The sequence below is a fragment of the Peromyscus maniculatus genome, chromosome 3 (genome assembly GCF_049852395.1).
Source record: "Peromyscus maniculatus bairdii isolate BWxNUB_F1_BW_parent chromosome 3, HU_Pman_BW_mat_3.1, whole genome shotgun sequence".
Taxonomy (NCBI): Eukaryota; Metazoa; Chordata; class Mammalia; order Rodentia; family Cricetidae; genus Peromyscus; species Peromyscus maniculatus.
The window spans coordinates 28,789,093-28,806,437 of record NC_134854.1 but is presented as its reverse complement, the minus strand read 5'-3'; the positions used below and the strand labels follow the sequence as shown (position 1 = coordinate 28,806,437).

Genomic DNA, 17,345 nt, shown 5'->3' with positions numbered 1-17,345 from the left:
TCACAAATATTCAGAGCAAGGTTTTCCAGACACATTTATTGTCCTTTACATTATTCTCCTCAAAAAAAAAAAAAAAAAAAAAAAAAAAAAAAGCACAAGAAGTCAGCTCTGGGGGTGTAATGAGGAAAAGCAACCTCAGCCTTTAGGACTTACTTGGGAATGGCATGGACAGACATGAGATATAGTGGATTTTCCTTATTGAGGGGATCAAACAAATGAACTTAACTACTAGGAAAAACTATTGAAGAAGGATTTCAATGACAGGTAACATACCAAATTGCAGATATCTTGAATATCTTCCAGCTTTGGAACCCTTAAATCCATGGCTTCAGTACATAAAAGTTACACAACAAATCAGGATACACCTAAGAAGAAAATATGTGTGTGAGCAACAGGAATTTTCTAGAGAGAGGACTCTGTAACCATGTGCTCCAGAAGTTACTTCCTACTTTGGAAAATGTCCCAAAGATGGCTTGGATTTGGAAAGGGCATTTCAGGAGAGACTGTTATCACAGAATCCAGAGGTCTATTTATGATACATCAAACAATTCTATGTAGAAGGCTTCCATAGAGACAAGAATAGGGTATAATAAGGGGGCCCCTGTGGTGATATTGTGTTCCCCAAAATATTGTGCACCCTAATAAACTTATCTGGGGTCAGAGAACAGAACAGCCACAATATTAAACATAGAGGTTAGACAGTGGTAGCACATGGCTTTAATCCTAGCATTCCAGAGGCAGAGATCCACCTGGATCTCTGTGAGTTCAAGGTCACACTGGAAACAGCCAAGCATGGTGACTCATGCCTTTAATCCCAGGATGTAACGGCAGGAGGCAGAAAGGTATTTAAGGCATGAGGATGAGGAACTATGGCCTGGTTAAGCTTTTAGGCTTTTAGCAGCAGTTCAGCTGAGATCCACTTGGATGAGAATTCAAAGGCTTCCAGTCTGAGGAAACAGGATCAGGTGAGGAATTGGCAAGGTGAGGCAGCTGTGGCTTGTTCTGCTTCTCTGATCTTTCAGCATTCACCCCAATACCCAGCTCCAGGTTTGTTTTTATTAACAAGACCTTCTAACAATTTGTGCTACAGGCCCCTGCAAGTGTCATGGCAGGCAGGGAAACAATCTTCCAAGAGGTGAGAATGAAAACTCGGTTTAGCAAACCAAACTAGTGGGAACTCATGAAATCTAGACCAACACTTGTGGAGCCTCCACGGGACTGGACTAGGCCCTCTCCATAAGTGAGATAGTTGTGTAGCTTGATCTGCTTAAGAAGCCTCCTGACAGTAAGATCAGGATACATCCCTGGTGTGTGAGCTGGCGTTTTTGGAACCTACTACCTATGGTGGGACACCTTGCACAGCCTTGAGGCAGGGGGAGGAGCTTGGACCTGCATCTACTGAATGTACCAGGCTCTGCTTACTCCCCATGGGAGCTCTTACCTTCCTGTAGGAGGAAATGGGGAGAGGTGAGTTGGGGGTGAAGGCTGGAGGGGCAGGAGGAAGAAAGAGGGGATCTGTGATTGATATGTAAAATGAATAAAAAAAAATTCTTAATGAAAAATAAAAAGAAAACTTAGTTTAGAATGACTTAGGCTGGATCAAACTTTGGGAGTCTGATGCAGGCAGTTTATTGCCATCATATTTATAAACAGTACAAATTGGAAAAAAGTTTCCAGGTATAATACAATCTCTGGTGCACAAGGAGGCATAATTACATTGAAATTTAGCTCAAAGCACGCATCATTTCTTCCAAGAAGATGTGTTCTAGAAATAGGCCAGGAAAGCATCTGGCATGATCTCGGTCATGCAGATGGCACAGAGGTCATTTGGACTATTAGCCATCTAGTCCCAGCTGTGAGAGCTTGGGGGAGCCCCTGGCTATACAAATAATGAAAGGGTCATTTAGACTATTAGCCACCTCTGGTCCTAGTTGTGAAAGCTTGATATGGCCTGGCCCGACAGATAATGCAGATCACCAGGCTGTTAACCACCTCCAATTCCTTGCCTTCTGAATGGAAGAACAGGTATTTCTTCTTTTCAGGAGACACTACTGTATGATTAACATTCCTGGTGTCCTTGGAGATGTGTGGGCAAAAGGACCTTTGTGGTCCCAACATTATAAGATTAGAAAAACAGGAATGGCCAGGGTGGCTCTGAGTGTTTTGTTTTTATTTTGTATATATGTGTATGTATGTATACATGCTTATGTGGGTACATATGTTTGTGTGCGTACATGTGTACATCTGTGTTGAGGCCAGAGGTCAACATTAGCTGTATTTTTTTCAATTGTTCTCCATCTTATTTTTGAGACAGGGTCCTGAAACTCCCTGACTAGGCTAGGCTGGCTATCTAGTGGGCCCCTGGGATCTGCCTCTCTCCACCTCCCCAGTACTGGGATTATAAATGTGCACCACACTGTCTGGAATTTTTATGAGTTTTATGAATGTATAGCATAAGTCACTTTTTTTGAAACTATATTTCTTAGAACAAATATAAAGTCTCTAGGAGACGTCCTCTGCAATAGTGAACAAGGGTATCAGAATGGTGAAATTGCTAGCAATTTCTTTATAGCTATTAAGATACAATTTTTTATCCCAATGAACTTACTCTACAAAAAGAAAGCAAAGACATTTTTTATTCATGAAGTCGGGAGAAGAACTAGCCTGACATCACACCACAACATGGGTTTCAAGAGAAACACTGCCAGGTTGGTGGGTTATGAAGGTGTAAACCAGAATTACTGGGGGAGAATGGTGGAAATAAAGGAAGTAAAGAACAGATAACAGCAAAGGAATGTCTCCTGTTAATCTGCGTGTCTGAGTAACATAAAAGAAAAGCAGAAATACCTAGCATGCATCCTTCCTTTTTATGGGGCCAGCAGCAAATCATTTTGACTCTTTCACATTACCCTATAATATTATTTTTATTACTGAGGGGTATGTGTGTGTTCTTTACATTTCATTTCTTTTTATTTTATTTTATTTTTCTTTATTAAGAAATTTTCTACTCACTCCTCATGCTATCCACAGACCCCCCCTCCTCCCTCCTCCCATCCCCAGCCCTCTTTCCCAAGCCACCCCACAGCTCCACATCCCCCAAATCGAGGTCTCCCATGGGGAGTCAGCAGAGCCCAGCTCACTGAGCCTAGGCAGGTCCAAGCCCCTTCCCACTGCACCAAGGCTATACAAGGTGTCACACCACAGGTACCGGATTCCCAGAAGCCTGCCCATGCACCAGGGACAGATCTCGATCCCCCTGCCTGGGTGCCTCCAAACAGTTCAAGCCAAACAACCATCTTCCATATCCAGAGGGCCTAGTCCAGTCCCATGGGGGCTCCACAGCTACCAGTCCACAGTTCATGGGTTTCCACTAGTGTGGTCTGTCATCTCTGCACATCCTCCCATCATGATCTCGACGTCCCTCGCCTGCAGTATCTCTCCTCTCTCTCATCAATTGGATTCCCGGAACTCAGCCTGGTGCCTGGCTGTGGATCTCTGTATCTGCCTCCATCTGTCACTGGACAAAGGCTCCAAGATGACAGCTAGATTATTTGCTAGACTGGTCACCAGAGTAGACCGGTCCAGGCACCTTCTGGACCACTGCTAGCAGACCAAGGTGGGGTCAACCTTGTGGATTCTTAAGAGCCTCCCCAGCACCCTGCCTCTTCCTATTCCTATGATGTCCTCATCTATCATGGTATCTTCCTCCCTGCCCTCCCACTCTGTCCCTGTTCCAGTTTGACCCTCCCACTTCGCTATGTTTTCATCCCCCACTGCTCACCCTCTGCCACCCCCCACACACCCAGTCCACTCATGTAGATCTCATCTTCTTCTCCTTCACAGGGTCATCCATGTATCCCTCCTAGGGTCTTTTCCTATTAGCTAGCCTCTCTGGAGTTGTGGATTGCAGTCTGGCCATCCCTTCCCTCCCATTTAGTATCCACTTCTGAGTGAGTACATACTATGTTTGTCCTTCTGAGTCTGGGTTATCTCACTTAAGATGATATTTTCTAGATCCATCCATTTGCTTGCAAATTTCATGATATCATTGTTTTTTTTACTGCTGAGTAGTACTCCATTGTGTATATGTGCCATATTTTCTTTATCCATTCTTCAGTTGAGGGGCATCTAGGTTGTTTCCAGGTTCTTGCTATTACGAATAATGCTGATATGAACATAGTTGAGTATGTGTCCTTTATTTCTAAGGCAAATGTCTGTCTTCTTGTATACCCTAGAATACCATATACTAGATGGCTTAAATGATAGATACTTACTGACTCACAGACTGGAGATTACAAGTCAGTTCAAAATGTCAGAGCCAGTTCAATCTGAGAGCTGTGGTGGAGAATCTAGTTGATGCCTCTCCCTAGCTCTGCCGGTTTGCTGGGAGTGGTTGGCATTACTTGGCTTATAATGGGCTCATGACTCCAGTGTCTCTGTTCACAGTCACATATGTTGTACCAAGTGTGTATCTCTCCATTTCTCCTTTTCATGGAGACACCAATTATATTTGATTAAAAGATCCATATGAATCGGGGGCTAAAATTACCATTAGAGGTTCATGTTGGAATATTACTCCATCTTAACAGTCACCGCCATGTTAGGATAGTTCAGTTGGCAACAGCAAGTACATGTGACAGGACTCAGAAAGAATTAGGATTGGTCTACAATTTCTGGCTTCCTTTTGTCTAGATTAAATTCTGTATTTACCTAGAAACAAATATCTCATAGGCTAGAATGTGTACTCACCTGAACACTTCCTGTTTCTACTCCATTCTATCTAAGTCTTACAATTTGTGCTCTGGAAAGAAAAGAAACAAAGGAAAAGTCAGAGCTACTTGTACTTTGGGATTCTTGGAAATCATAAGAAGTGCCTCATAACATCACCTAATCATGCATTCATCTAGACTTTATCACTCATATCCAGTCTTCAGGAAAAATGTAAGTGACTTCAAGTTGACCTTACTTCTCTAGAGCTAACAATGAGTAACCTTAACAGGTATGCCTTTACAGGTATGTTTAAATTCAACCCTCACCAAGTCTATTCATGCAATACAGATGTGAAAACTGAGGCTTAGAGTTCCCACAGCCAGTGGGTGGGAAAGTTAGAACTTACACCTGATCTAGCTTCCTCACCGCCCTGAGATCTGAGGCTCCACCCTGCATCACAGCTGTACATCTTAGATGTAGTTCTAGGGCTTTATCTGATAGTGTAGACTGATCATGATGCATAAAGGGCACTCAAACAAATGTCACGTCCATACACAGAGTCTATCCAATGGGTCCCCCAAGGATCTATCATTGTCATCATGTTAATTGTTGCACGAGTGGGTCTGGTACAGAAGTAATCATGGCCCTGTCTTCTTCCATCTCTCTTTCCATGAGATGAAGGCCCTGATCAGATACAGCTCCACCACCACCCCCAACACACACACACACATTTCCTGGTCAATCCTGGGCTCTGAGCCTTCACAACTGTGGTCAAGTAGATGTCTACTCTTTATAAATTGTCAGTTCTCAGGTCTTAAGTTATAGCAACACAAACCAGAATAAGAAAAGTTCCTCGTTTGTGTTGTCACAGAGGCCATGTAGTATGTAGGTTTTTGTCTCATCTCTCATCAAGATCTTTGCACAGATGGTTAGTCTGCAGGAGAGTTTAGATTCATGATATATAAATAAGTAAAATTCACAAATATTTTTCATTCTCATATAATTAATGCTTTAATGAAACCACTTAATGAAGTGCAACAGATAAAATAACTTGTATCTCTATAACATAATTATTCAAGGAGTAAACATCTGGAGCATTGAATAATGATGTCCTAGGGCCGAGCAGAAGGAAAAAAGACAAATGAGAGGGACATGTAAAGCCTGAAAATTCCAAACCACAGTGTAGCCCCCCCCCCCCCCCCCCGCGCCCCTCTCTCTCTCTCTCTCTCTCTCTCTCTCTCTCTCTCTCTCTCATTCTTGAAGGAAGAAGCAGCAATAAAATTAAACATGGAAAACACATGGGCAGCTCCTTGTTCATTTATTGGTTGCTGTTTTTTCATGACAATGTGTAATTAGACATGGTAGCCCTCAGAAAAAAACATGGCTAATATAATAAGGCCTATCCTTTATCTTTTCAGTGATCCATTCCATTCCAAATTAATTCACTTGCCGTCATTAAAGTCTTAATATTGTCATTTTTTTAAAAAAAAATCTTTGCTACTGAATGCCCTACAAAATAGTTTTCTGCTCTTTTCAGGATAGGAGAATAAAATGTCCTCACTTAAAAAATTCTCCTTTCCCATCCCTGACCCTTCTTTATAGTCTCACAGTACCCACTTCCCTTTCATTATACCATTTACTGTCAGGCTTTAGGCTCAAAACCTCCCAAAGATGCATGAGTTGCCTTTAAGGTTTTTGTTTTAACCAAATAAAAAGTTTAGAACCATTGTGGAGTTTTGAAGTAGAATATAGAATGAAAATTAAGCACAAAAATGTCTTACTATAAAATTTTGTTCTTACAAAGGAGACAACCGCCCATTCTGTGATGTGTTCTTCTTTCCTCATTATATTATTTTGGATGGGCTATCTACAACTAGACTCAAGAAATAGCCTTTCTTGGGAAAGTGAATTCGTCCTTGAGCGGTAACCACTAAGCTCCCTTCATTACATACAAAGAAGGCTGTAGAACTCAATCTCCAATTTCTAATCATTTCTACCTCTTTATTCCCTCCTTCCTGGGTAACTGAAATAGGACTATCACCAAAGAAGAAACTGCTCAAGAAGAAATTAAGTGTTCCTGAAATTTTTAGAAGCCTTATGAATAATAAATACATAAATCTCCATGCAATAAAATAATTGACAGCATTAAATCTTTACTATTCACCTTTTAAAATTATATTTACAAACTTTTCATTATTATTACATACAATGTATTTATAATTATAGCAGTAATTTCTAGGACTTTCAGGCTTTCCTGCAACAGGCAAAATCGTGACTTACAAACTGGTTTTTTTTTGTTTTTTTTGTTGTTGTTTTTTTTTTTCTGAGACAAGGTTTCTTGACAAGGAAAAAAAGCTTTGTGCCTTTTTTCTGGAACTCACTTGGTAGCTTAGGCTGGCCTTGAACTCACAGAGCTCTGCCTGGTTCTGCCTCCTGAGTGCTGGGATTAAAGGCGTGCGTCACCACCGCCCGGCACAAACTATTAATATTAACAATATTGGAAGAAGTCCTTCCTCCTTTGAGGGGAAATGATATATTGTCATTTAATGAATAAGCATCATTTTTTCAAATATAGAAAATATGTTACTAAAATAATAGCAATTTCCCTAAGTAGAAAATTTTAAAATGTCCATGATCACAGCTAGAAGACTCAGTCCATTCCAGAGTTTTCTGGTCCTTTAAGAGTCTTCTAGAATAAAGTATAAAAATAGACAATAGTCTACCAGGTAGGTTCATGGTATTGACAACATGAGGACAACTAACAGGACACTTCAATCCTGTCTTGGAAGGAAACATGGAAGGTTCATGTACGGGTGAAGAATCTGCCCACATATCATTCTTTCAATGCTGCATTATTACCATAAACATCTTTTATAGTAAATACTGATATATAAGAAGGAGACAGGACAATCTAACGATTTAGCTTTCACCTGTAATTCTAAGATAGTGTCCTGGCAAGGAAAGGGGCCTCAACTGGTAATCTCACCTCTGCATGCTGTTCCGGCATCTGCACAGCCTTAGCCATTAGCTCTAGAATTTTCTCCAGAGAGATCAAAGCACTCCTGGTATCAAATCATAAGGAGCACTGCTCACATCAATGTGTTTCCTTCCCAAGATTATAGATATAGATACATCTCAAACTTACATAAAAGCAATACAGAAAAACAAAAGAAAAAGAAACATACCTGAAGGTATAGACAATATATTTCCCATCTTCAGACTTGTGTTGCTTAAACTGAGGTCAGGATTTCTACTTGGAAAACCTGTTTTAAAACAATCCAGTGTATACTGCTCTTTCAGAGGTCCCAAGTTTGATTCAGGGGGACCTGTTGATTCTGGCCTCCAAGGACACTTGCATTCACATGCACATCCCGCCACAAAGCCACACACAGAGATGCATACTAAAATTAAAAAATAAATCTTTTTTAAAAAGCTTAATTCATTTTTACATAGGCAAGTCTCCCAGACACCAATCTACCCACCTTATACCCATCCCTTTCCTCTCTCCTAAAGGAAAAAAAAATCTATAGCCAGATTAGTAAGCTGAAAACATAGTTGGTCACGCTTAAAAATATAAAAGTTGACTGCACATTTAAAATACATAATCTGTAGGGAAAAAATTCTCTCTTGTCATTCTTGTTTCTTGGGGCTAAATATAAATGAATCTGAATTATCCCCAAGGAAAGCAAGGCGCTGCCAGGCCTTAGCTATTAAAGGTATAGCTGCCCAGAGAACTCCAGCATACCAATATATAGACTGGGGCTGGAAGGAACAGGTTTACACAAACACTTGTACAGAAACAATTATAGATTGGAGTATGTCCAGAGGAAGGTAATCCTCTGAGACACACTGGCCTAGGCTGTGTTAGAGCAGATAAACTGCCCCCAGCTAACATCTCTTCATTCGCCTCCTCCATTACTGAAAACTGAGCTGTAGTGCAAGGTGGCAAGTATGCTGCAGGTCAAAAATTGATCCCTTTGGCTGGTCAGACCCAAGCATGTCTTCCATATGGACACTGAATCCATCAGTGGTTTTTATCCTTACCCACAACAACCAGAGGAAGTTGTTCTGGCTTACTTCCCTGTACCATCCTCAGACCACCACGGCACTCGAGGAACTTTTGGTGACCTGACGGCCCTATGTTAACAAGGGTTGTGGAGGAGAGAAGGGATCCATGATATAATTTGCCCCAGGTCCTGCACCAAAGGCTGCCTGCTTCCTAGACCTGATCATAAGAGGCACAATCAATAACACATCATCCAGGCTTTTGAAACTCTTCAAGGGTCAGCTAGCATGGGCCCTTGAATTTCACACTCGAGAAGTCGACTCAGTCTTGATTTCAGTTCAAAAGTTCCAGTAATGAGGAAAATACTTTCTTCTTTTTGAGGAAATTCACTAACGAATTGGCATTTCACATGTAATAACACTTAGGATAAGTCGAGAACTGAAGAGGAGAAAAGCCTTCTCCTTAATAATCAACCAGCGATCCCTGAAATACTCAGGCATTCATTCAATCAATACACTTTCTTCCTCTTATCCGCTGAGAGACAAAATGCCATTTAAACATATGTGAGTGCAAAATGTTAATAGGATAAGTGGGAAAGCAACAGAAGTATACTAAGATATGACTGTGCTGAATTTTAATTGGAAAACTTCTAATCCAGAAAATCAATAGGGAAAGCCGATGAAAAACACCAACAGCCCACATATAAACTGTGTATGTTTCTAGGAAGTTTCTCGAGAGACATTAATGTTTAATAAGAGGGTGGCCATGGCCTTCTTAGTGTGTGGGGGGGGGCGTTGTTTGCTGTGCTCCCACCTCAGAGGGAGAGTCATTTACCACACTTACTCCATAGACATGGCGTGTTCCCCGCTGTGCTCAAGTACTGTCGCAGTCTAGAGATTTTGGAAACTCCGGGGAATGTGACAAAGTTCTTCCTCTCACAGAGTACACTTGTGAGTTGAGAAAACAACAACAAGAAGTAAATCAGACACTTAAACAGTTAACACTATGAAGAAAATAAATCGGGTCAATAGACAAACCTCAGAAGACAGATTTAGGGATGACCTGAAAGCCGGACTCATGTCAGGGCGAAAAGCTGTCAGGTGCTCTGCCAGGCCAAAGCTCGCGAAGTGATGGTAGATATTAAAAGAGATGGTAGATATAAATGCAGCTGACAGAGATGGCAGATATCAAAGAAGCAGGCAGGACCAGATCCCAAGGCATCCCTTAGAGTTGGCAAAGACTGTACTTGTTATGGTATGAGAAGTACGGAACTGAGGAGAGTGGGCACAGAACAGGATCCAGAATCACTTACATATTTTTAGATGCAGACAATGCTTTCATGTCAGACAACAGGATACATCAGAAATATTAATAATATAAGAGCAAATAATCCAATCAGTGAATGGCCAACTGAATCAAACACAGACTTTTAAAATAAATACTTAAAATGGCCAATAAATGCTGTTGTAGAATGTTATTTTAAGGTGTGTTACTTTTGTTTATGTTGCATTTGTTTAACTCTGTGAAGCTGTGTTACTGTGCCTGTGTAAAACACCTGATGGTCTAATAAAGAGCTGAACAGCCAATAGCAAGGCAGGAGAAAGGATAGGCAGGACTGGCAGGCAGAGAGGATATATAGAAGGAGAACTCTGGGGGTGGGGGAAGTAGCCAGAGGAGGAGGACATTGGGGGCCAGACATCCAGCTACACAACTAGCAATGGAATAAGAAAGAAAGAAAGAAAGGTATACATATATAGAGAAAGGTAAAAGCCCAGAGGCAAAAGACAGATGGGTTAATTTAAGTTAAGAAAAGCTAGCTAGAAACAAGACAAGCTAAGACCAAGCATTTATAATTAAGAATAAGTCTCTGTGTGCCATTTATTTGGGAGCTGGGTGGCAGGCAAACAACCAAAAGCAAAACAACCAACTACAAAATGCATAAATAAATATTCAGCTTCTTTAACTACCAGGGAAATGCAAAACAAAATGGCATTGAGAGTCCATCTCACCCCAGTCAGAATGGCTACCATTGAGAAAACAAAATATACTGGAAAGCATGCAGGTGTAGGAAACCTTTAAATGTTGTAATGCTGTTGGTAGAAGTATAAGTTGATCCAGCCACAATGAAAATTGGTATGGAGATCCCTCAAGAAACTAAAACTAGAGCTAGCATATACTGCTACTATACCATGCCTGTGCATACACCTAAAGGAATCAAAGACAGCATAAAATGGAGATGCCCACGTACCCATGTTAAATATGGCTTTGTTCATAACAGGCAAGACATAGACTCAGCCTAGGTGCCCACCAACAGATGAATGGGTAAAGAAAATGTGATTTCTATACACAATGAAATATTTTTCAGCCAGTAAGAAGGAAATTGTGTTATTTTCTGGAAAATATGTGGATTTGGAGCCACCAACCTAAGTTAAGTAACCCAGACTCAAAAAGACAAATATATATCTTTCTAATGTACAATATTTTGATACAGTGTATTATTTTACAATTCCACATAATTTATTTGGATCATATTCACCCCCTACTGCTCTAACTAGCTCTCCCTCCACCAAGTTCCCAGCACCCCCAACTTCAATCCTCTTTTTTTTTCATAAATAACCTAAGTTCAGTCTGTGCTATTCGTACACTCTTGAGTGTGGGTCCATCCACGGGATCGTGGTAGACTTCCCTGAGACCACACCCTTAGGGAACTGACTCTCCACTGATGTTTGCCTGAGGTTGGGGCCGCTCCATTAGTGTTTGCTCAGCCTGCTGTAATTCTGGGCAAGTGAGAGCTGCAGTAAAAACGTTTGAGCCTGGCCTTTCCCCCTCTCACCTACACCATGGACAGGCTGGCTTCCTACCTATTGTCTATACCAGCAATTCTTTTTAAAAATTAACAAAATTAAAATTAGCAAAGATAAAATGTGAGATCCTCCATTACTGTTTTCTAAAAAAAATGCACACATGTACAAATGTCAAATATTATGTTCCCCAAGGTTATAGCTATTTTATAGTCATCTTCACAATTTGTTTATACATGGGATGTATAGGTATTCTATAAGATCTAGCCATCTCAGTGAGTGATAATTAATGGCACCAGATTTGCTCTGGCCTCCTGGTAAATCCCCAACATAAAATAGTAATGTATTTGTGTCCAAAGCAATTCATGTTATTAGTAGCATTCCCCAATACCAATGTCAGATTCAGTCTACCCAAAGTGAAGGTCTGCCTCTTGCATGAAGGCCACTTTGCCTGTTCTAACAAATCTACTGCAGTTCCCATGTCTCAGTAAAACTGACATAAGCCACTAAAGCTCTGGATCATCCCATCTCCACTACATACATATGGTCTAGGCACCGCAGTTGCATCATAAAGATAAACTTCTTGCCCTTCAGGGATTGCTGACTTCCTTCCCACCTCCCTGCCCCCAAGTCACACTGCTATACTAAATCAATGTCCATGAGTCATTTCCTAAAGCCATCCCAAGTCTCCAAATTCATGCCAGCTAGAAGTGAGTTGTCAAACAGAGGAAGCCAACCTAATCCAGGCTTATAAAATATCATTAAGAAGCAGCATCCTCTATGCCCACACTGGGAGGCGCCAGAAGCTGCTGAACGGAGCTCACAAGAGACATTTCTAAGGACACAAAGACAGGGTCTATGACAGTAAATTCACTACACAAAAGTCCTTGCCACCCCTGTCTGTCAGGGTTTGCTATTTACTACGGACTGATGACATTTGGATGTTTTTAACTTTGTCTCTTTCCAAATGCAAGCACATTTCCTGCTTCTTCGTCATTGCATCGGATTGTGCTGGAAGTGTAGAACTTTTGTTTAAATTTATGTGTCACTGGAACTTGGGAACATCAGGAGGCCTGATAGAAAGAAATGAATGGAGAGCTTGGCCTTTAAGAGAGTGAGAGGTATGTTATGAGTGTACTCTAATTTCTGTACCATTGCTTGAAATAGCTATTATATTTCTTACGGTTTTTTAAATTTTTTTAATTAATTAATTAATTAATTTGTTTTTTTCAAGACAGGGTTTCTCTTTGTAGCTTTGGAGCCTGTCCTGAATCTCACTTTCTAGACCAGGCTGGACTCGAACTCACAAAGATTCGCCTGGCTCTACCTCCCAAGTGCCGGGATTAAAGGTGTGCGCCGCCGCCGCCGCCGCTGCCGCCGCCGCCGCCGCCGCCGCCGCCACCACCGCCACCACCACCCGCAACTTTTTTTATTCTTAATGTTTGCCAACCCAAGAGGTATAAAGCTATATAACAATGCTAAATTGGCTTGCAATTTGTACCTGTTAAATGCATTGAAGTGTCTTTTAATATAGTTGCTGGTTATTTAGATATGCTCCTTTGTGATCTGTATATGCATATTATGGTTTTTTTATTGAGTTTTGGGAGTTATTAAGCTATAAGATCTCTATATCTGTTTAGTCATAACCCCTCAGCCTCTGCTTTGTTTGTTCCAAATCTAATGAGTATCTGTAGACTTGGCTCAGAGATTTCTTCCATCTTATAAATTTTTGTTGGTTATTTTCTCAGATATGTCTTCTAAAAATCTTATAACATTATTTATTATTATTATTATTAATAGTTACCCCCCATGAATTATATCTAAACTGTCTCATAGATATTTTTCTAGACTCCTTACCACTATATAAACCTTTTAACTGTAATTAATCTTGTGTGTATGATATGTAGGGATTCAGTTTTATGGCCCTACAGATGGACATTTGTGACAACACCAACTGTTGAATTATCTTTTTCCCTGTACTGACATATCTTGTAATATGTTACAGTCTCACATTTCCTGAACTATGGCTGGATGAACCATTTATCTATTCCTGTACCAGTTCAACATGGCTTGAGTCATGCCCACTTCACATTGTGTCTTGGTACCGGGAAATCTCTTCATTGCCCTTCTTTTAATTATGTGCTTTATTATTTAACAGGACTCAGTAGTCAAGAATACTTGCTGTTCTTACAGAGGACCTTACTTATTTATGTTTCATTTTCTTCCATTTGAGATTTGAGATCATCTTATCCAGTTCCAAAATCAAATTCAAGAAGGTATACTAACTGGGATTGCATGAAATGTATAAATTGATTTGAGATTAGTTTTTTAATAATTAAAATCTTAAATATATTTATTTTAGGTTTATGTGTTTTGCCTGCATGTATGTATGTGCACCATCAGTGTTCAATGCCTTTGAAGTCCAGAAGAAGGGTCTGAACTCATGGAACTGGAGTTAAAAATTGTTGTGAGCCAATATGGAGGTCCTGGGAACTGAACTCAGGTCCGCTGCAAGCACAGCAAGTGTTCTTTACCCCTGGGCCCTGTTAAGTTTCTTATCCGAGAATATAGTATGCATTTTAAATTACTCAACCTTGATTTTCTGATGCCTATAACATTCTACGCATATAATATCTAGAAATTACCATACTTTTCTTCAAATAGGTTCTCATTTGTTAATTCTTTTAAATATAAATTTGGGCTGGAAAGATAGCTTAATGCTTAAGAGCAGTTACTGCTTTTCCAGATGACACAAGTTCGGTTCCCGGCATCCACATCACGTGATCCACAACTGCCCATAACTGCAGCTCCCAGGGCATCTGGCTCTCTCTTCTGACCCATGTGTGTGGGTCCCCGTGTGTGTGTGTGTGTGTGTGTGTGTGTGTGTGTGTGTGCGCGCGTGCACGCGCGCCCTCGCTCGCATGCATATACCTGTACATGCACACACACACACACACACACACACACACAAATAAAATAAACATTTTGGAAAATACAATTATATATAAAATAATTAAAAATATACAAATATATATTTACAAAAATATATATCTTGTAAACCACCATTGTTCTGTTGTGTGGAAAGCAGCCCCCTGATAACATTGTACAAAGTTACTGTGATTTATATGATATATATCACATACAGCCATCTCTGCCATTTTGGCCACAGAAGACTGAACTAAATATCATCATGTATTCTAAAGCAGCCACAGTAAGCAGGACATTAAAAAGATCTAATCCTTTGAGCAGTTTGGAGTAAAGCTGTGTGCCCAAGACAAATGTACTGTATTGTGCACTAACACCAACGTAATTCACTCCTCTTGCTGAGGATGAAGTCATACGCACACAGAAGTGGGTCAGTAAAGCACTAAGTGATGAAGAGTCACTCTACCTCTCCATTCAACTCATCTGCATGCCCATCTTGAGAATGCTGGCTAGTTTCTTCTTCTTTGTCTCTGTGGATGGGTATTGACAAAGCTCTACTCACGAATCCTTTTTTTCTAGTGAATGGCATTTCCAACATATTTTCCATATAATCACAAAAAACACCAGAGATATTCAGTATTTTAAAGCATTCACATTTTTTTTGTTTTGTTTTGTTCTAATAAGCCAATCTCTGACTAAGCCATAATTATCGTTCTTTTATTATAGGTAATGTAACTGAGCTTTAGAGAAGTAGAACAACTCCTCCATGTCGGTGGATCTTAGGTAGAAGAGCCAGAATATAATAAGATGGTCTAGCTGGCTCTTGTGCTAGTTCCCTGGTCCCACAGCAGTGGCTCTCAAAGCATGGTCCCCAGACCAGCAGCAGCAAAGCATCACCCGGGATGGTGTTCAAAATGCAAATACTTGGGCCACATCCTCCAGGTCAAACCTTGACTAGGACCTAGCCATATATCTTTTAACAAGCCTTCCTCACCAGGACACTGATACCAGTTCAGATTTGAGAACCACTGCTTTATGCCATGGCCTCTATATAACCTTTAAAAACAAAGCAAAACAGTTTTGTGGGTAGACAGAATGACTTCCTAAAGAAAGTGTGCTGGATGCTGAGCCTTAGGAGAGGAATCAGAGTAGATTTTAAAAGGATATTGTACTGTGTGTGGTGGGCATGCCTGTCATTCCAGTTCTCAGAAAGCTGAGGGTTGAGAGATCAAGACCAGTCTAGGCTGTATAGCAAGACTGTCTCAAATGAACAACAATGGGGCAGGGGGAGGGGGGCAATTCTAGCATTTCATTCTGTTTTCTCTATTGTACTATAACCTCTGAAAGAAACTGCTACTTGGTTCAGTACTTAAATAGTAGACAGACAGACTGACTGGATTTTGTTCAGCAAATTAATTGTTGATGGATAACATATGATGCCAGGATTTAAGTGAGACTGAACTTGGCATTTCTGTATTTTCTGTGCACAGTTTTCTTTTCTTTAGTGAATCTCCAAATTCTTAAAATCCTCGGTTGAAGCTGGGCGGTGGTGGCACACGCCTTTAATCCCAGCACTTGGGAGGCAGAGCCAGGCGGATCTCTGTGAGTTCGAGGCCAGCCTGGGCTACCAAGTGAGTTCCAGGAAAGGCGCAAAGCTACACAGAGAAACCCTGTCTCGAAGAAAAAAAAAATCCTCGGTTGAAAATACTCATGCCTTTTCTCACATGGCTCTCAGCAGAAGCACCATGTGCTCCTGCATCACCGAAGACAGTGTTGACAATTACACTTATTATCTTTAGCAACAAATCTATTACTGCCTGAACAAACATAAGAGGGACTCTCCATTTAGTCCTGTTAAACTAAGACGTTTTAGGAAATGGATAAAAAAAAATGAACTCAGACGAACAAGGAAACTAATGCATTTTGTTTTGTAAGAGATATGCTTATCCATTAAAATCAGAAGTAGGCACAAATTTAGTAAGTGGAAGGCTCTGAGTAGTATTCTCATTCTAATTCACATAATGCAGAAAAACTGCAGTTACTAATTCCTTCTATTAGAGATAATCCCAGTGGTGCAGAGGCCATAATGGAAATGTAATATATTTGTTTTCCATGGCAGAAATGCCCTGCTGTGATTCTGATGAACACTGCCTAGCTATATACCAATGCATATATGAGTATATAATTTTGAATGTATAGAGTTCTCCCAGAAAAAGTCCTCTACACTTAAAAATTATATCTAAAGTGATTCTGGGAGATAAAAGATACTCAGGCAAAAGATCCCACTCCCCCAAAAGTAGAAAATAATTTGCATTTACCTGATGTCTAAGGACATTTCAACCAAACAAGAAGCAGATAAGGAATATTGTAATATAAATGCACATCATACACACACACACACACACACACACACACACACACACACACACAAAGAGAAAGAGAGGGTGTCACACATATGGAGGTCACAGGACAATTTGCAGAAGTCAGTTCTTTCTTACCACGCTGTGTGTCCTGGGTTCTGAATTCAGGCCTAGCAGCAAATGCCTTCGCCAACTGAGTCATCTCACTGGCCCTCACATCCGGCCTACCAGAACTACATGGTAAGAGCCTGTTGTCGAAGACACCACACTCTTTCATTACAAGACATAACTCAACCTGGGACTGATTAGGAAATTCTCCCCGAGCTGACTAGAGTTCATAGCACTAGAAGGTGCCATGCAGGCTACTGGAAGAAAAAAGAAATCGGTGGTCTTAACCAGCCCTAGACCCTTCCTGATACAGTGTGCATTTGGTACAACAGTGACAAGACTATTTATGGGGTAACCAACTGCTCTCTTGATTGGCTTTGAGGTCTGCCCTGCAGGAGGAAATTCATGCCTGGTCCTGGAAACATGCTCAAAACA

At 40.6% G+C, this 17,345-nt stretch overlaps 1 protein-coding gene across 1 annotated transcript in view; it reads right to left on the bottom strand.

The window, feature by feature from the left end:
- Positions 1-17,345, bottom strand: part of LOC121827841 (uncharacterized) — an 88,815-nt gene that overhangs the window by 37,928 nt on the left and 33,542 nt on the right. The window contains exons 4-6 of the mRNA XM_076566085.1: positions 7,896-8,111; positions 4,750-4,801; positions 274-365 (exon numbers count right to left, since the gene is read on the bottom strand). Of these exons, the coding sequence (XP_076422200.1) occupies positions 4,788-4,801; positions 7,896-8,111 (230 nt within the window). The 3' untranslated portion in view covers positions 274-365; positions 4,750-4,787. The remainder of the gene's footprint in view (positions 1-273; positions 366-4,749; positions 4,802-7,895; positions 8,112-17,345) is intronic.